At 45.8% G+C, this 20395-nt stretch overlaps 1 protein-coding gene and 1 pseudogene across 1 annotated transcript in view; both read left to right on the plus strand.

Annotated features, from left to right (window-relative positions):
• The first annotated feature begins 1310 nt into the window (after positions 1-1310).
• LOC136626374 (class E basic helix-loop-helix protein 22-like) lies at positions 1311-2375 on the plus strand (annotated as a pseudogene).
• Positions 2376-3405: 1030 nt separating this feature from the next.
• The window catches only part of LOC136625140 (glutathione hydrolase-like YwrD proenzyme), an 82126-nt gene continuing 65136 nt past the window's right edge, over positions 3406-20395 (plus strand). Inside the window, exons 1-2 of the mRNA XM_066599130.1 lie at positions 3406-3506; positions 17289-17424. Of these exons, the coding sequence (XP_066455227.1) occupies positions 17325-17424 (100 nt within the window). The 5' untranslated portion in view covers positions 3406-3506; positions 17289-17324. The remainder of the gene's footprint in view (positions 3507-17288; positions 17425-20395) is intronic.

Below are 20395 nucleotides of genomic sequence, written 5' to 3' on the forward strand. Positions count from 1 at the left end.
GAGAGGAACAAGTGAGTGACTGACAGATGAGAGAGAGAGCTACCGGGACAGAGAATTCCCACAGATAACTTTGATTGTGGATGTACAAATACCCCGTGAATACTCACTGCTTCACCACTGTAAAGAACTGTTTATTTGTTGTTTGCTACCATCGTTTAAGTAAGCAGACAGGACTGAACGTTCCTGATTCTTGTCCAGAAATGACACTCTGTGTGTGAATTATTTTGTTCTACTTTATGACATCTAAGAGATCCACAGCAGAGGATGGAATGTTGGTGTCACGAGTGACAAACAGGACTACAAATAACCACAGTTAATAATTTGTGATCTCCCTCTGTGGGTAACAAGGTCAGGTCCAAGCAAAAAAATATGCACCGATTGAAATGGCTAATTGGCTATTTGAGTGATCATCTTTGCATAAACTCTTAAGTATGTAATTAGTTACTTAAGAGTTAAATGAAGGCGAAGCTGTATATCCAAACAGCTGCTTTGTTCTCGGAGCTGTCAGCTGGTATCCCGCTGAGAAGTCAGAGCGGGATACCAGCTGAAAGAATACTATCAGCGGTATTCCCCCGAGAACTCAGCGTGCGGCGTTGATAAGAGCCATCGGTGACTTTTAGCTTGCTAAGAATTAGCGATAAACGAATAGTGCACGAAAAATGAACTATTGTAGCGCGTTTAGACGCAATGGTTATCACTCAAAAGATGGCTTTTGAGCCAACGAGTGATAATCATTGTGTCTAAATGGGCCTTAAATCTGCTTTTTAATAGAATTTGTGGTAGCAATACCCATGATCTCTAGGAGTGCCATTCGGAACCTCCATGGGCAACATATAGATGCACTTATTTAAAGCAAGACAATTTTGTGATCGTGGTGCTTTAAGCTATAAAACACGTGTACTCTGTGTGATGCATTTCCCAGATTGCCAGGACCATCCTGCTTTCCTGGCGCACCACAATTCTGTAATATCAGAAATTATCAAGTACAGAGCACTTCTGGCAAACAAACCTTCTGAGTCCACTTAAATACTTTAAGGGCTCCGTCACGTGGGACGTCTTGCGCATGCAAAAATTGGTATCAATGGGTTCTTGTTATTTTACGTATTTTGTGCGTGTATTTCTATTGCACGCAAAAAAATAGAACATGCTTTATTTTGTGCGCATTTGTGCACCAAAGCGCCCCATATAAGTCAATACGCAACAGGATACAGCTCAAAACCGCAGACTGAAGAACACATCTAGACCTCATTAGGATAAGTTGGCTTTTAAATCATGGCAGGTGGGTGTCCCGTGCCCATGAGAACAGGCCCATGTTCAAAAAGAGTACAGAAAAATGTTACGACACAAGCGCAAAAGTGCCTTGTTCACAGTGCAAATGCGTTGGATTAAGCTGCGCGATTTTCCACAATGAAGTCCCCAACTGTAGCAGCATTATTTCTACGCCGATTGTGAGTGTCGGAAAACGTGCTACTGTTCTGGCCGAGGACGCCAGAGAGATGGAATCTACCTTCCGCTCACCCCAGGGTCTGGACTTGTCCCAGCTGGAAGATCGCTCACCACTACTATGCTATGACAGCCAGAGGCGTAACTTGCTCCTGGGCCCCAATGCAAAACCTGGAACGTGGCCCCCAACTATAATGCTTTATTCATAGTACTGGGCTTCCTATATGGAGAAGAGAGGCCTTATGGGCCCCCCAAGGCTCCTGGGCCCAGGTGCAACCGCATCCCCTGCACCCTCTATAGTTACACCCCTGCTGACAGCCCAATCCTGGCAGACCTCCTGCCACAACACCAGACCTCTGCACTGCCATGGGAGACCCTTTAGCACTTGTGGCTGCCAGGATGTGCGCCAAGGCACAGACAGGGGGATATTCGTGGCAATGAGCAGTGGAGGAGAGGACCAGACCCCGACGATCACAGTGATGATCGCTGTGAGCTGGTAATCGGGCCGGGAGATCATAGATCCTCCCAGCCTGGGATGAAGTCGGATGTGCCCTGGCGGAGGGAAGACGTCTAAAGAACAGAAAGCCCGGAGGCTCAACATGAACGTTGGGAGAGGAGACGCATGCAAGATCAGTGATGCCCTGGGCAAGCTGCGACCCATCATCCCTTATGCCCATAGCCCTTCAGTCAGGAAACTCTCCAAGATGGCCACCCTGCTGCTGGCCAGGAGCCACGTCCTTATGCCAGCCCAGGCGTGGGCAAACATGAGAAGACTGGAGCCCGGCACAAAACCCTTCAGCTCACTCCATACATCGATGTGCCGTTCTGTAGCGGCGCTATGGGGTGCAGAACTCCCTCACAGACATAAAAATCTTGGCCGCATAACGGGACAAAATCAAAACTCTATTCTCGGGTGTGAATACTACGCCTGAGAATGGATAGGACTTGCGTTCCCGCTATTTTTTTTCTCAAACTCCTGCACTATGGCGCAGAGTCTGAACGGCAAGCGAGGAAAAAAAAAAAAACCTCATTCATGCACAACTACTAGAGATGAGCGAACGTGCTCGGCCACGCCCCTTTTTTGCCCGAATACCGCGATTTTCGAGTACTTCACTCGGGTGAAAAGTACTCGGGTGCGCCGGGGGGCGAGGAGAGGCGTGGCGGCGTGGGGGGTAGCAGCGGGGAACAGGGGGGAGCCCTCTCTCTCTCCCTCTCCCCCCCACTCCCCGCTGCAACCCCCCGCGCCGCCACGGCGACCCCCGAATTTTTTCTCCTGAGTACGGAAGTACTGGAAAATCGCGGTATTCGGGCGAAAAAGGGGCGTGGCCGAGCACGTTCGCTCATCTCTAACAACTACGCTTCGCACTGGTGAGCATAGTGGCGCATACTCTCATCTGAAACCGCCCTTTGTCCTGCTTCACATGTGCAGATTCCAATTATGGAATCCGCACGGAGGATCCGCAGCAAAACGCGGGCATTGAAAAGCACGTTAAATCGCTTTTTTGCTCACACTTGCATATTCCGGAAGCAGAGGAAAAATCGCAGCATGCTGTATTTTGCCACGGGTTCCGCGCGGCCGGCCTCCATGGAAGTCAATAGAGGTCGCCGACCGGCAGCCCGCCACGGGTCCCTGCAGGAAATACAAACAGTAAAAGAAAACCTGTACTGAGCATGACCGCGGCGAGCGGCCGCAGTCATACGTAATACAGAATAGTCAGGTTTGGGGAGTCGCCGGTCGGCTCGCAGCCAGACACCGCTGAGGGCGGCAGGTGCGCCCCAATGAAGCCGCCCTGAGATGGCAATATTAATTTTTATTTGTAATTAAATCAAGGCAGAGGAATGAAGTGATTAACAAGAGGCTCATCAGGGAGGACATGTTTACTTCGTGGGGTATGGGAACTTGGTAGTCGACTACAAAAGTGTCTGCAGCCCTCACAGCCGCATCATGTCAGCAGCTCTGTCGGGGAGCTGCAGTTACTCATAAACTAGTCTTCCCGCTCAGCAGCCTCAGCACGACGTGCTAAAGGTCACCACAGACTGTAACGGCCAGAACCCCCACACAGGTAGGTCTGCATAGAAAGTAGCGGGTCGGCCGGGAGGGCGCACCCGCCACCTCGCACACCACTGCACTGCCGCTATACCGACATGTGACGTCACGCACCACGTGACCGCAAGCGGCCGCCATTTGCACCGTCGTCCTGGGGTTTCTAGGTGACGAGGCTCATAACATGACTGCCGGCGGGCCCTGTGATGTGTGACCTGTCCCCAACACCCAGTGAGGGCAGAAAACTGCCATTTGTACATGTCCTCTCTGGTGCAATGGTGACAAGTTATATGGTTGTCTTAGAGGGATGTACCCATAGATGGGACAGCCTGGCCCTCTATTTCTGACCACCGACCAGAAGCACCCGAGCGCGTGCGTAGCACCGAGGCTCTGATAGCGGACACGGGCGACTGCCATATCGGCCCAAAATCACAATTGGCAACGTGCCATTTTTCGATGCAAAGCGTTTTGATTAACCCATTTTCGGTTTTTAGCACCCCCTCCTTTTAAAAAAATCGTAATTATTTATCCATTACCGTCACTGTCTGAGGACTCTTTTTTCTTTCTTTCGCGGGACGAGTTGTATTTAACCCCTTAGTGACGGAGCTTTTTTCCATTTTCGTTTTTTCCTCCCCCCTTTTAACAAATCGTAGCTCCTTTATTTATCCATCGACGTTGCTGTATGAGGGCTTGTTTTTTGCGGGACGAGTTGTATTTTTCAATAGTGCTATTTATTGTACCATATAATGTACTGAAAAAGTTGAAAAAAATTCTAAGTGGAGAGAAATGGGGAAAAAAAACGACATTCCGCCATCTTTCAGTGCATCTTGTTTCTACGGCGCACAAACTGCAACAAAAATGACCTGATAACTTTATTCTATGGGTCGGTACGATTATTACGATACCAAACTTGTATCGTTTTTTTTTTTTGCTGTATTTTTTTTAAAGACATTTATTTTTTTTAAATTATTTTCTGTGCCCATGTGAGATAAGATGACCAAAATCATTTCTGACGTTCTTTATTTTTTTTTCGGACCACGTTCACCGCTGTGAACTTTTTTTTAGTCCTCCTGGAGGACCACAACCAGCGATGCTTTGATCGCTCCTGCAGTATGACAAAATGCCATAGCATTACGTCATACTGTGATCTAACAGGCAGCCTATCATGCCACCCCACGGGGATGGCTTGATATGCAGTCTGCTAAGGCAGCCCTGGGGCCTTTAAGAAGGCCCCCAACTGCCATGACACCTGTATGTCTCCCTCGATCTCACTGCGGGGGGAGTGCAAGACCCTCCGAACATCGTACCGGGGGATTTAAATGCCGCTATCAGAATTGACAGCATATAAAGGGTTAATAGCTGCGATCGGCTGATTGCGGCTATTGCCCTCGTGTGTCAGCTGTAATAAACAGCTGGCGCCTGCGCTGTATGGAGGGAAATAGCGGCGTTATCTCCCTCCATACACGTCCTGCAACAGGATGCAAAAACACTATGGGGCTGTCACTAAGGGGTTAATGTGCCATATAATGTACCGCAAAACTTAAAAAAAATTCTTTTTGAAATAGAAAAAAGACTAAATTCCACCATCTTTGTGTGCGTCTTGTTTCTACGGCGCACAAACATGACCTGATACCTATATTCTACGGGTCCGTACGATTACTACCACAACAAACATAGCGTTTTTATTTTTTGCTGCACTACTTTTATTTTTTTTCAAAGATATTTATTTTTTATTATTTTCTGCCGCCATCTTCTGACAGCCATAACTTTTTTTTATGTTTCCATCCCCATAGTAGTGTGATGGCTCAGGTTTTGCAGGGTGTCCTGTAGTTTCTACACATGAACAAGAATCCCGCCCTCATATCGCGCTCGGAATCCATCTGATTCCCCATGGATGCGAGGCGTTTTAATGTGAACAGCCTGGCATCACTATGGGGATGGATGGATCCTCCGGCGCGGCCATCACGGCTTTCTCACATTGCTTTCAGGGGGGACCGACGCTGCTGCCAGGGCCGGGTTCCACTGTGGGATTCTGCATGCGGAATCCGACCCGCCCGTGTGCAGAGGGCCAAAATACATTTATTGCAATACAACTTCAGAACACAGAACTTCACTAAGTACCTATAAAGCAAATATGCAACTAATTTAGCATTGAATTAATTATTCTACATTATATACCGCATATACCCTGTTTCCCTGAAAATAAGACATACCCTGAAAATAAGACATAGCATGATTTTCCTGAATTTTTGAGGATGCAAAATGATTTTTCAGGCTTTTTGAGGATGCTTGAAATATAAGCCCTACTCCAAAATTAAGCCCTGCTAACAGTTAATTAAAAGAATCAACATAAATAGTGTCCAGTCAGCTATACATGTAAAAAAAGTTAAACCTTTTTGAACAAAAAATTAATATAAGACACTGTCTTATTTTTGGGGAAACACGGTACTCGAGTATAAGCCGAGTTTTTCAGCACATTTTTTTAATGCTGAAAAAGCCGCCCCCCCTCTGCTTATACTCAAGTGAGGAAACAAAAAAACGCAATACCCCCCCCCCCCCCACACCCCAGTCTGTGTCCCCGGCGGTGCGGCAAGCTGCTTGAGAATTCTCCCTGCTCAGCTTTGAATTCCCCCACGGTCAGCGCTATGTAAGTAAGCGCTGTGATTGGATTGAGTGCCAGCCAATCACAACCGGCTCTTGATCATTCACAGCCATTCAGTGAATGACATCACTGAATGGCTGTGATTGGTTTACCGAGCACGGTGACTGCTGTTGGATAGAAAATACACAACAAAAGTGATCAAAAAGCCTTATGTATCCCAAAAATGGTACCAATAAAAACTACGGGTTGTCCCGCAAGAAAATAAGCCTTCCTACAACCCCCTTGAGCAATGTACATGAGCAATGCAGTGCGGGAAAAGCGCTGCATGTCCTGTTGTTTTCAATGGGACAGGAAAACAGATCACACAGCATTGGTGTGCATGCGAGTGAGATGCGAGGTATCCCTCTGAAACTAATGGGAAACACTTGCCGATCCCCTGGCACGGCTATCAGTGATGGGAGGGGATAAGAGGTCTTTTTAACATAAAAACGCCTTGCATCCACGGGTAAATCGCATGTCGGCGAGTGCGATATCAGGCCAATATTGCGATTGCCCATGTGGAGGTGGCCTCACCAAGCTAATTTGTCTTTCAAGAGTCTGGGGTATCCAAATTACTATCTCTAAGGCTGCCTTCACACACAGTGTAAAGGCCCATTTACACGCAACTGTTATTGCTCAAAATTTGTTCAAACAATGGCATATGAGCGATAATCGTTGCGTGTAAACGCGGCCATCATTCACTCTTTGGTTGAACAATGATTTTAAGATGAGCTTAAAATTCATCATTCAGCCGGAGAGAGATAACAGGGACCGCACGCTGTGTTCTGTACAGGAGCGTCTGATTACATTGTTTTCAATTGTATTAAATTACGCTGTAAATCCACAGTGGCCAAATCCACGTTTTTAATTGAAAAATGCTGTGAGATTTAACCCTTGTATTTCAAGGCTTGAATCGCGCAGCATAGGTCCGAAGCATAAATAGACAGGCTGTGGAATTAGAATCAGTTTTTCTAAAATGCTGCAAATTTGTTGCAGACATTTTCCACGCCGTGTGAAGATTTTTAAAATCCCCTCCACATGGCGTGTACTGTCAAGTCCGCAGCATTTCAGCCACATGTGAAGGCACCGTAAAGTCTGCACAGCGGATTCTGCTGCGGTAATTCTGCAGCGTTTACAGTACCAGCCATGTGGAAGAGATTTCAGAAATCCCTTTCATATAATGTTGGAATTTTCCGCAACAAATCTGCAGATTGTGTATTTATGCTGCAGTATTCAGCCCTTGAAGGGTTAAATCCCACAGCAGACCCGGAAGAAAACCTGAGGCCAAATCGGCACCATGTAGGTTCTCTGTTGCAGCGATTACACAACGTGTGACGGTGGCCTTACAGACCGGTCGTGTTGGCTGCCAGGTAGATTTCTCTTCCAGCATGTGATGCACAATTACAACATAGTCACACGCCTAGCCAAAACATGTAGAACAACTGGATTGTTGGATCATGAGTAAGGACTGGGTGGAGTTACGAGTCGTGTGCTCCATTCCTGACCGCTGAGGAGCATCATGCGGTGGTTATTTATTCATTCATTTTCCATTGGAGGGTATTTCGAAAATCACATTGTGGAAGCAAAGTGAACGGACCGGTTTTACATGTGACCCCGATCGTGTGATGCCTCTAGAAATTAGTGGAAGAAGTTCTCTTACTGCAAACTGTGTCAAATGAAAGTCTTCCACCACTTGTCATCTGCAGCTCCTGGACTTGCATCAAGCAGCTCTAGTGTAGTGTACCATGATGGGAGGCACTGATGGATGGGTCACTTTACATGCCCCTCACTCAGTGGCCATTGTCAGGAAGGGAGTGGTATGCGGTTGGCAAAAAACACTTGGCTAAACAGAGGGTGTGCTTCAGGAGATGCTGGAATTAGTACTGTGATAGACATGATGATTATTTTGGTATAAAATGTCTATCGATTTATATAACCCAAATGTATTTTGCTGTTGTAATGACTCTAAGCTCTGTGGAGTTTAAAGGACACACACAATCTAATCATGGTATTTGCTAGACAATGGATGTATGATGTTAATGTTAGCTAAGTACATAGAAGTTACACAAGAAGCCTCTAAGAGTTAAGGGCCATAGTGTTGTGTGGATCTGTGTTCAATACTGAGTGTTTACCTAGCCCCCTTCCACTCCCATCCTGAAGCTAGTTAAACAATGATTCATCACTACACGGAGCTGACTTCAGCTAGGACAAAGTCCATACTATTGCGGACGTGATTCTATATGATCCGACAAATGAGAATCTTATATGTTACTGATGTAATCTGTTGCACGCCCATTGAAGGGCGGTTGTCATGTGTTATAATAAAAAGCCTGAGCCTCTACACATTGTAGAGACTCTCCCGGTTTTAGACCAGCATTTGTGTCTGATTCTGCGCGACGATGTGTGCACACGATATAATTCGGAAGCTACAAAATACCCCAAAACCTGCTGGAGAAAACTATAATCCAGAACAGTGGCGTCCCTGGGTGGGCGAGTGGATCTGTGAGGTCACAGCCTGGAACGTACAGAGATCGGCAGATGGCACGCAGAACTCAGGGGCCCGAAAATCTAAAGAACACGGTAAGATTGCTTTATGTAAATCTACCGATGTGAGCTGGGTTCTGACTGCTTTTCTGCCTGTTGCTGATCCAGACTGGACCTTCACTGAAAGACAGGTCTGTCCACTCGGAAAATCACCATGTTACCTGTCTAGGGGTATTTTGTATGCTGTTGTGTCTGAGACGGTTAAACACTGTGTATACAAGACCAAGAGATAAATTCTGTGAGGGTTAATGTGTCGGGAGGGCGGACTCGGCTGTTTAAGTCTGAGGGAACACGCCGGAGAGACACGTGCTCCTAGGTAACTAGTATGAGGTTAGGAAGATTTATGATACGTATACTTACCTTTATGATTGAGCGTGTTATGTTCTCATATGTGGAAAGGTATATACGTGTGAAGTATAGCCGTGCTTTGTGACGGCTGGCTCCAGAAACTCTTGGTCATTGAAAATAATTGTCAGTCTCTGTGTATAGCTAAAATGTCCTGTCCAGACGGATTACTAGTAGAGGTTGGTTGTTATAAAGGTAGATGAGATATATACCTTGAGCCGTTGTGGGTATTCTCCAGTAATCCCGTCTGTCTGGTATTATAGAAAGAATGTGCAGTGTTTATTATTGGGGGGAGGGATGCTGATAAGAGTGAACTGAAAGCTTTTTCCAATTAACCCTTTCTGTTTACTTTGTCTTTCCCTGTGTTTTGTAGAATTAATGTGCATTGTAATCTGAGTGGGAAAGAGAGGTTATATTGGAAGGATTTGAAGATAGAATGAGAAGGTTAGGCATAGACGCAGGTTGTTTAGAGAATGGGGAGCAAAGTGAGCTAGGGCAAAGGTCATAGAGCTTGTGATCTGGTTGCTGAAGGGAAGGGAGCAGAGTTTACTGAACAATGGGAAAGGACCAGGAAAAGTTGCAGAAAGAAATGTTAGGTCATGGACAGATAAGCAGAAATGAATATGGATAGGTAAGATAGATTGTAGAAAGTTTTCAGAAGATGAGCAGGAAGCCTAGCAGAAAGAAAGGTGTTTTTAGATTGCTAGGAGGAGGTATAACGTAGTTAAGAGATTGAAGAGGGGAAAGCATGTAGGGGGGTATGTGTATTGCTTATGAACAATGTAATGCCTTTGTGTTGACTACAGCCCCTCCCTGTAATGGCGGCCGTGCTTGCAATGTTTACAACCCAACATAGTGTGACTTGAAAACAGTAAATGTAGTGAGGCCTGCCCCCACCCTGAAGTTACTTCCCCCCCCCATGTGCTCACTTTCAGGGTGTGTGATGTTACTTCCGGTCCCTCCCCATCCGGGACAGGACCTGGCCCCGCCCCTTCCTCCTCCAGCGGCCATCTTGCCTCACCTGGAAGTGCTGCTACTCCTGGGCCCGCCCATTCCTCCAGCGGCCATTTTAGCCTCACCTGGGAGATCTGTAGCCCCGCCCCTTTCTGCCTCTGGCAGCCATTTTGCTGCACTTGGGAGGCCTATATTTCCCAATGCCACTGTATCCAGTGCTAACATCATGATTGTCTGAAGTAAGGTTTTGTTTGACCGGCCTTTGTTACACTCCAAGATGTGGCCACTTTGGATGTGTGATAAGTTCAGGGAAACAAACCTTTGTGAAGATGCAGCTTGGGACATAGTAGATGACTAAGCTGGTTTATAGTGTATGGAAGATTGGAGTTGATGCATGGGGGGCAGAGACCAGGAATACATGACAGGGGACGCTCTCTCATGTTCCCAGGGGCTCTGTTTTCCACTGCCCGCTTCTCCAATGGATACTCAGACAGATGATGTTATGGAAGGCTCCTACAGATGAAATAATTTCACTATAGTCACCCAGCAAACTTTTTCATGCAATTTGGTCAAGTAATTTTACTTTTTATGTGAAGAAAGAGGGACTGAATTGCCCAGAGTAGGATGTTAATTCATCCGTATTCTTTAGTTTTTCTTTAAGTCTTTTGTATATTCTAGTGTCAGTCTACACTGAAGCTATAATTATATTCCGACAGGAGAGTAAAAGCTAAACGCTGGCCATAGCCTGAAATACTATTACACTGGGTGACGTAAAATTTGACTTGTGTTGCGCCCCCTTGTGTTAAAAAATGCTAACTGCGACCTGAAAGGAAAAACATTTTTTTGTAAGGAGATTTTCGCTCAGACTTCGCTGCATACAATGTCACCTTGACCTACAAAGTGCTTGTTTTTGTGCCTCTTGGTTTACTAGTTTGAACGCAATGACTCTTTTTCCATTGAGTATTCCGGTTCAAAAGGGGGGAGGCAGAGGTGATCTGGGCCATAGATGATCTAGGTGTTGTAGATCAGCTATTGGGTTTGAAAAAAAAATAAATAAATGGAATAAGATAACAAGATTCCGAGCCATGTGAAATAGAACATCAGCACGATTATTTAGTACTAATACAGTAAGAAACTGCAGGTATGCAAACAGTTATCAGAACCTCTGTTGATAATGCATATGTTGAGCTTTTTGCAGATGGTACCAGGGTGAGGATTGATGACTCCACATCGGATATGCAGTGGTCACACAACAAGATGTCCTAGAAGCAGAAGTTCTGCCTCCGCATGTCACAGTACAAGAAGCGGAATTAAAGGCCATCACTAAGGCGTGTAGAGTGGCGAGAGGTAAGACCGGCAACCCTTTACACTGACTCCTGGTATGCATCTGGCATAGCTCATGATTACGGCCCAATATGGAAGGCCAGACAGTTTTTTTACTTTAGCAGGACAAGCAATTGAGAATGGTGCAGCTGTACAGAGTCGCATGGAGGCCCTGCTTCTACCTGACAAAGTTGAGAGTTCGCACCGATTCCTACACTGGAGAGGCGAGAAACGACACCCTCGCTGACAGCGCAGCAAAGGCAGCGACCCTTAAGCCGTGGAAGAAAGAAGAAAGATACTGACAGCATGAGTCAGTGGTAAAAAAACTTTGGACATTGATAAAAATTTGGACTTTGATATGCTAAAGACTTTTACAGTTACAAGCCAGCAAGGAAGGAAAGAATAAATGGACTAATATGGGAGCAGCAGACACAGGACAGCGTGTGGTGAACGGTCAACAGCACTTGCCCACCACAGTTCCTGTATCCCATGATGGCCCAGCTGATGGACGGAAAGACCCACCTAGTAAAGCAGTAATGACGACGACGCTTGAAAGAGGTTGGGCGACTTCTAGGTTCTCTGTAGCTGCTGCCTCATTTGTCCAGTTTAGCATGATCTATGCCATAGGTGAGTCAGGGCAGAAGTAAATTTGCCACATCACACTTGCCGGGACCACTCTACCCATTTCAGGGATTGCAAATTGACTACGTTCAGCTCCCACTTGTTGGGAAGTATGACTACGTGCTTGTTGTTGTTGATGTCTTTGCAGGTTGGAGGCCGACCCTGTTACCAAGGTAAACAAGTAGGTAACCTCAAAGAAGCTCATGAACGAGGTAAACTGTGAATATGGGGTACCAGAAGTGATTCAGAGTAAGACAGAGGTATAAACTTCGCAGGTGAATGTAACATGTCATGTCTGCTCTGGGTGTATCCCAGGCCTTTTACATACTCTACCATCTTTAGAGTAGTGGCAAGGTGGAGAGACGTAGTGGCACGCTAAAAGTAAGATACTTAAAAATGACGCCACTTTGGAAAGACTGTCATCCAATAGCCTTATACAGTGTTAGATATGAACCCAGGGGGATTATATATTATCTCCCTCCGAGATTGTTTGGGCTAGCCCCAAGGCTAGGTCGTTACTATCCTCAGTGGTTACAATTACAATCTGATGTGTTGACTGAGTATGTGATTTCCGTTGTTAAAGAACTAACCAAAGCCTATGCACAGGTGTTCTCTTCCAGACTCAGAGGCAGACACTGGGACACATATCTTGCAGCCTGGGGATTGGGTGCGCATCAAGAAGTTTCCCAGGAAGCACCCTCCTGAGCCCCGATTTGATGGCCCCTACCAGGTGCTTCTGACTACTGCCACAGCTGTGAAACTAGCCGAAAGACTTACATGGATCTATGCTTCATACTGTAAGAAAGCTTCAGATCCGGGAGACCAGTCTTAGTTGTGCCAAGGACATTACTCTGGTTAGGGCTAGTGAGAGAGGAGGGTGGCAACTGGAATCCTTAGTCGGAAGAATATGAGGGTATGGTTACCTTCTGTTATAACTTGTTCAATGCTCAAGTAGCCGCATATTCCTTCGACTATTGTATTGTAGTCCCGTGTCTAGGCGCAAGATCCCACCGCAGGCAAGATTTAACTCAGTCCAGCTGGTTATATGACTTATATACCCGGGGAATACAATATGTTTGCGCCACTGATAACGTCTGGGGAGAAGACTGCCGTTATTGGGGATTAGTGGGATGTAACGCAGGAACAGACTAGTCCTATAAACCGCGAAGTGCCTTAAATAAGAAAGATAGGAGCGGGAAATCCCTAATTAGTCGTATAACCCTCCTTGAGAATAATAAGGACAGCAGGTATTGGAAGGCTGAACTTAGTATGTTGCTTGGTTTTAATGCGGTTTTTACATTAACCATGGGAGATCCAAGCCCGGGGGACGGAGGGACTTATAGTCTGGGGACATACCGGTACGGGAGGACAGATCCCTTAGGGAAGTTTAAAATAAGGGGTATGGTAGATGCAGCCGAATGGAAGCCTTCACTTAGTCCCGTGCCCATAATTAACCCCCTCCGCCGTAAGATAAAGACCTTGACGAACATGATGATCATAGCCGACCCTACCTTTTGAGGACACCTTGACAATAGCGACTGGCTACTCTGATCAGAATCTCTGGTTGGAGTTGATGAGGTACAATGCTAACAGGAGCAACAAGTCTAACTGTTGCGTGTGCGGTAGTGCCCGACTACACTCGGGGATGGTCCCCCTAAATCTCCCTGTAGATGCTGAAGAGTGGTTTATTAGTCTCTTCACGAACATTTCCGCTAATTACACTGTCCGTGAGAAATGGAAGAAGGAATACTCTATAACTACTTAAGTGTTTTGCACCGAAGAGAGTGTTACTGACTACCCTGGAAACTACACCTGCCGGGCAAATAGGCAGGGTGGAGGGAGATTTTTGGGGAACTCACCAACGGGTATTGCTCCTCCTACAGTACGATAGGAGGGGAATAGATGCAGAATCAAGTCTAGTCCTTAGGAGACGTTTACTGGCTTTGTGGAGACATGAGGTAGAGGACCCGCCTGGAGGGTAATTGGACAGGGGAGTGTGCCTTAGTAAAGCCCTTATGCTCCTCCACATCCTGTCAGACAACATTGAGGATAATGAGGTTACCCCCAATAGTTAATTTATCTCGATCCAACTCAGTCTGTGTTTTGTGGTTATCCTGTCATGTTGGTCTATCCTTGTTTTCCGCATAGGTACGGCGGTTCCTTCCAGTCTTGTCACTAGGTAGTGTAGGGTCAGGGTGAGGCGACCTGGACGTGTTCACCATTAGGACTATCTCCAGGAGGGACATTGGTGTGGGTGAAGATTAGGGAGTCCCACGCCGTGCGTACCTGTGCAAGCTACTAGTATTGTAACATTATGCTAGAGCGAGAAGAGAGACCCCTGGTGGTAGTTTTGATCTACACGTATACATTGACATCATAGGATAGCCAAGGGGGGTACCTGACAAGTTTTAAAAATTAGAGACCAAGTTAAAACTAGATTCGAGTCCATTTTCCTGGTCATTATGGTAAATAAACATTGATTGGATTAATTATGTTTATTATAGTTAGCAGTGGTTTATAAATTATACTAGAGACGCCTTATAGGGACTAGTCGACCAATAGGACCTACCTCGACTATGACTTTTCAAAATAGAATGACCTTAGATATGACTTTAGCTAAAAAGGGGAGTGTCTGTAAGATGATAGGGGAGACTTGTTGTACCTACATCCTAGACGACACGTGACCCGCGGGTAAAGGTGCACTTGCCATTAAGAAGCTGACCGCACTAACTAAAAAGAGCTAACTTTTGGGACCAGCACTCGCCATGGATGAGCGGGTGGTAAAGGATCCTGGCACAGACGGGCGTCGCTGTTGTATGTGAACTGATGGTTACCTTTTCTGTTCTAGTCTGCTGTGTTATCCCCTGTGTCAGAGAGACCTGTGAAACTGATGCTAGAAAAGCCGCTCCCACCATGAGTTTGCTGGATGCATCCCCAGAAGGAGTGGACAAGTCCTACACCCCCTTGAAGACCCTAAAACGAACCTTCAACGCGCTCCAGTTATAGGCTCATGCGCAGAGAACTGTGAAAATTAGATAGAGAATTAGAGGATAGACATTTTAAGGGGGGATTGTGATAGACATGATGATTATTTTGGTATAAAATGTCTATCGATTTATATAACCCAAATGTATTTTGCTGTTGTAATGACTCTAAGCTCTGTGGAGTTTAAAGGACACACATAATCTAATCATGATATTTGCTAGACAATGGATGTATGATGTTAATGTTAGCTAAGTACATAGAAGTTACACAAGAAGCCTCTAAGAGTTAAGGGCCATAGTGTTGTGTAGATCTGTGTTCAATACTGAGTGTTTACCTAGCCCCCTTCCACTCCCATCCTGAAGCTAGTTAAACAATGATTCATCACTACACGGAGCTGACTTCAGCTAGGACAAAGTCCATACTATGGCGGACGTGAGGGAGGGTGGGCAGAGAGGTGGGAGATTCTATATGATCCGACAAATGAGAATCTTATATGTTACTGATGTAATCTGTTGCACGCCCATTGAAGGGCGGTTGTCATGTGTTATAATAAAAAGCCTGAGCCTCTACACATTGTAGAGACTCTCCCGGTTTTAGACCAGCATTTGTGTCTGATTCTGCGCGACGATGTGTGCACACGATATAATTCGGAAGCTACAAAATACCCCAAAACCTGCTGGAGAAAACTATAATCCAGAACAGTACTATATAGGTACAGTATATCTTTACAGGTAACCTAGTATGTAAGGCCGAAGAAAGACATCTGTCCGTCCAGTTCAGCTTATTACCCTCCAATGTTGATCCAGAAGAAGGTAAAAAAAAATGAAGTAGAAGCTAATTTTTCCTGTTTAAGAGAAAAAAATTCCTTCTTGACTCCAATCTGGCAATCGGAATAATCCCTGGATCAACACTCAAGAAAGGCGTCTACGCAGTGAATTTGCCATCACCACATCCTCAGGCAGAGAGTTCCATAGTCTCACTGCTCTAACAGTAAAGAACCCCCTTCTATGTTGGTGTATAAACCTTCTTTCCTCTGGATGTAGAGGGCGCTCCCTTGTTACAGGCACAATCCTGGGTATAAACAGATGATGGGAGAGATCTCTGTATTGTCCCCTGATAAATTTATACATAGTTATTAGGTTGACCCTCAGCCGTATTGTAGTCCGTCCATTGGCTTCTATCTCATTGTTTGTTTGTTTTTTTGCCTTCCTCTGGATCAACATAGCAGTTAGTCTTGATGATACGGAGGGAATCCTCTATTATTTTCTATGGGGTTTTTAAAGTAAAACGCATTGCACTCATATGCAGACACTTGGGATCTTTTCACACCTGTGAAATCACAATTTCACAGCTGCGATGCGATTTTTAAGCAAAAATGCATTGTCTCACATCCAAATCTGCAAGTGTGATACTTTGCTCGAGAAATGTCACCCGCTATTGCTCTCACCCGTGTGAGGGTAACCTTACACTGGCATGAAATTTAAAAACCACTGCGGTTTTGAAATCTACAATATGTGTATTTTTTGTTGCCTAAACTGTGCTTATCGGCTGCGGATTAACTCTATAGAGATCGATGGGAAACATAAAATGCACAATAGGGTTTTGACACAGATTTTGAAGCGTTTCTGCTACGGAAATGCACTGAATCTGATAGCCTTATGGTACGGGGAAGAAACAGATATTTACCAAGTTGACGTCTTAAAGGGGTTGTCTCGCGAAATCAAGTGGGTCTATACACTTCTGTATGGCCATATTAATGCACTTTGTAATATACATCGTGCATTAAATATGAGCCATACAGAAGTTATTCACTTACCTGCTCCGTTGCTAGCGTCCCCGTCGCCATGGTTCCGTCTAACTTCGGTGTCTTCTTGCTTTTTTAGACGCGCTTGCGCAGATGGATCTTCTCCCTTCGGCTGGTCTTGGAAGCATCGGCGTTTTGGCTCCTCCCCCTTGTACGTGTCATCGCGTAGCTCCGCCCCCGTCACGTGCCGATTCCAGCCAATCAGGAGGCTGGAACCGGCACACGTCATGGGGCGGAGCTACGCGATGATGCGTACAAGGGGGCGGAGCCAAAACGCCGATGCTTCCAAGACCAGCCGAAGGGAGAAGATCCATCTGCGCAAGCGCGTCTAAAAAAGCAAGAAGACACCGAAGTTAGACGGAACCATGGCGACGGGGACGCTAGCAACGGAGCAGGTAAGTGAATAACTTCTGTATGGCTCATATTTAATGCACGATGTATATTACAAAGTGCATTAATATGGCCATACAGAAGTGTATAGACCCACTTGCTTTCGCGAGACAACCCCTTTAAATGAAGCCCACGTGCCATGTGTGTACTGTTAATGCATATTTATATATTGTATGTTTTATTCTCTCTTTTAGGATTTCGACTTGAAAAGACAAAACACCCCACCAGCGATGACTAGCAAGCTAGAATTCATTTCCAGAAGGTCCCCCATTGTCTGCACTGGGGGATGTGTAGCATCCAATCAACCTCTGGCTACACAAATTGGCTTAGGTATTCCCTGCATAAATACATTTGTTTAAGTTTTTTTTTCAAAGAGAATTATTTTTTTTAATTGCCATTAAATTTAAAGAGGTACCAGCTTTTCATGGCCGAGATGGAAAAACCCAGCCCCCTGTTTCAAACCACATGTCGGAAACAGACTGGGGTACTGTACCTTTAAGCATACTGCTCCCTCTTTTCCCCAATAAGCACTAAGACACCGGCTGGCATTTTAACACGTGGGGTAGGCCACAGCTTTAGTAACTTAGCATTTTTAACATCGTTTTAATTATATTTATTTTACTTTTAACCTTTACCAACTTCTCGTGCATCTCCAATTAACTTTTTCAAAAGTCCCATAAGGCACCAGAAAGCCCGTTCAGCTCCAAACCGGGCTAGAAGGACCACCTTTCTAAACCCAAGGCTGGCATGAGAAGCTTTTCGCCTAAACCAGCTGTGACAACTTCCAATTCCGATCCGTGCACCCAACCTTCACATCTCTAAACTCCTGGGCGGGTGGGTGTCGTGTCTTTCCTAACTGTCCTCTGTAACTTTCTAGATCCTCACTCTGCACTGAAACTTTATCTCCTTTCCTCCTCCCACATATCAACAAAAATCCCGGTCGCCCAATCCGCTTCTCTCTACTCCCCGCCCCCCAGTCCCTAGGCAGCTGAAGTAAGCCATTCAGCTGCCTACCAAGCAGAGCAGTTCAGTCCAGCACTGTGTGCGTAGCTTTTATCGAAGTGAATGGGGGCTACAGAAACATTGTAGCACAGCTACCCAATGTAACTCCCCAAGTTACAGAAACACCATAGCGAGCTGTGCTATGCTGTCTATGTAACTTCATTGGGAGCTTCGGGAACAGCATTGTTTTCAAAGTTAGCAGTGCTTTCCGATCTCGGCTATGAAATCTGAGGTGGGGATAACCCTTTAAGTCATTGAACTGTCGTCTTCTATCATACTGCTAAAATTGTACCCATCCATTCCTTACTTTCTTAGGACATACCAAAGACAGGGATCCCCACTGGAGGCCACAATGGAGAACTGCTTTGTAAGAGCAGCTTCTACTCCAGCATACCCGGCCTGTTTACTGTACCTTCATGTGAATGGCTGGCATGTAATGCCACATTCCCTTGGCAGCGGCTTTTATGGGAGAACGAAATAGCAAGATATTGATCTTTCTGCGTTTTTGCTTTTTTTTTTTTTTTAATCGCCCATGTTTCCCTGTAGAGCCTTCATTTCATTGCATCGCAACGCACGAACTGGTGATTTTCGTGCAATGCGTTTTTAACATTAGAAGCTCCTATTGTCTATCGGGCAAGAAAATCATAAGCAGCAGCGATGAGATGCGAGATTGTTTTTCAGGAAAAAGCATCGCTGACACTCAAAGATCTCATAAGCACATATGCGATTTTTGCCATGATTTTCTCGTGGTGATATTGCGCTTACCAGTATAAGGAGCCCATGGTGTGGCTTCAAATGGGCACATATTTTGCGCAGTGAATAGCACACATTGTTTTCAATGGGTTCCTACTCACCATTCTTTTTTTGTGAGCGCATTTTGCTTTTGCGAAAAAAACACCACATGCTCTCTTTTTGTGTGTATTTGTGCACCAAAGGTCCCCGTAAGAGTTTATGGCGTTGCACAAATGCGCACATATGTACGCGTAAAACACTGCGCATACCTGCGAACACCGACACCTAATTTGGCTTAATAGCCACTTAAATCAGGGCGGGGTTGTTCCCCCCCCCATGTCAATGAGCAGTGCAGGCATGTGCGCAAAAAACCCTTAGGCACGGCACAAATACGTTGAGCAGGAGCGAACATTTTTGCCCTTGTGCCCGTCTGCAGCTGTCCGTAATCAAGCATTATTTTAACATTGTTCATTTCATTTGATTTCACTGTTAAAAAAACCATTCACATGGAATGGAAAAAATTGTTACATATGTTCTGTGAATCTGAGGCAACGTTCCTGTGTTACATGGGGCGTGTAATGCTGTGCGTTGTAAGGGATGAATGTTGTAGTGAAAGTCCTTAAAAAGAATCAACTTTGTGCGCCCATTCAGACAGCCCAAGTCCGGCGCATATACGCCGAGCCCGGAATGCCATCAGGCGGGGAGAGACAGTTTAGCTCTGCTAAACAGCCTCCCCCTTTCTGTCTCCTCCCGGCAAGGGGAGGGGATGGGGTGGGAGCTAGTGTGCTAATATCCCGCCCCTTGTCGACTTCCAGCAATGGAAGGGGACGGAAAAGGGCGGGAGCTTAGCAACTAGCTCCTGCTCCCTCGCATTGCAAACAGCCGGCAAGGAGTGGAGAGGAGGAAGGAAGGGAATGGGAGTTTAGCAGACACGCTGCTAAACTCCCTCCCACGTCCCTTCTCCAACAGCTACCATGAGGCTCATATGGGAGCCGCCACCGTATTCCTGCCGGGAAGATACATAGTAACTTTCATAGTATGTTAGGCTGAATGAAGACAATGTCTATCTAGTTCAGCATGTTTCAACCCCCCACTTGTGGATCCAGAGGAAGGGGAAAAAAAAGCCTGTTTAGCTCATTTGGAGGAAAAAAAGTCCTTCCTGACTCCATAATGGCAGCCAGAGTAATCCCTGGATCAACGTTTGAGATCAACAACCCCGCTGGTCACCTAATGTCTATATCCTGTAATGTCATAGCGCTCTAGAAAGACATCTAGTCCCCTCTTAAACTTCTCAATGGATTTTGCCATCACCACGTCCTCAGGCAGAGAGTTCCACAGTCTCACTGCTCTTACAGTAAAGAACCCCCTTCTGTGTTGGTGATGAAACCTGCTTTTTTTCTAGACGTAGCAGATGCCCTCTTGTTACCGTCGCAGACCTGGGTATAAACAGATCATGGGAGAGATCCTTGTATTGTTCCCTAATGCATTTATACATAGTTATTTGGTCGCCCCTTAGCCATCTTTTTTCCAGGGTAAATAATACCCATTTTGATAGCCTCTCTGGGTA

The sequence above is a fragment of the Eleutherodactylus coqui genome, chromosome 1, assembly GCF_035609145.1.
Source record: "Eleutherodactylus coqui strain aEleCoq1 chromosome 1, aEleCoq1.hap1, whole genome shotgun sequence".
Classification (NCBI taxonomy): Eukaryota; Metazoa; Chordata; class Amphibia; order Anura; family Eleutherodactylidae; genus Eleutherodactylus; species Eleutherodactylus coqui.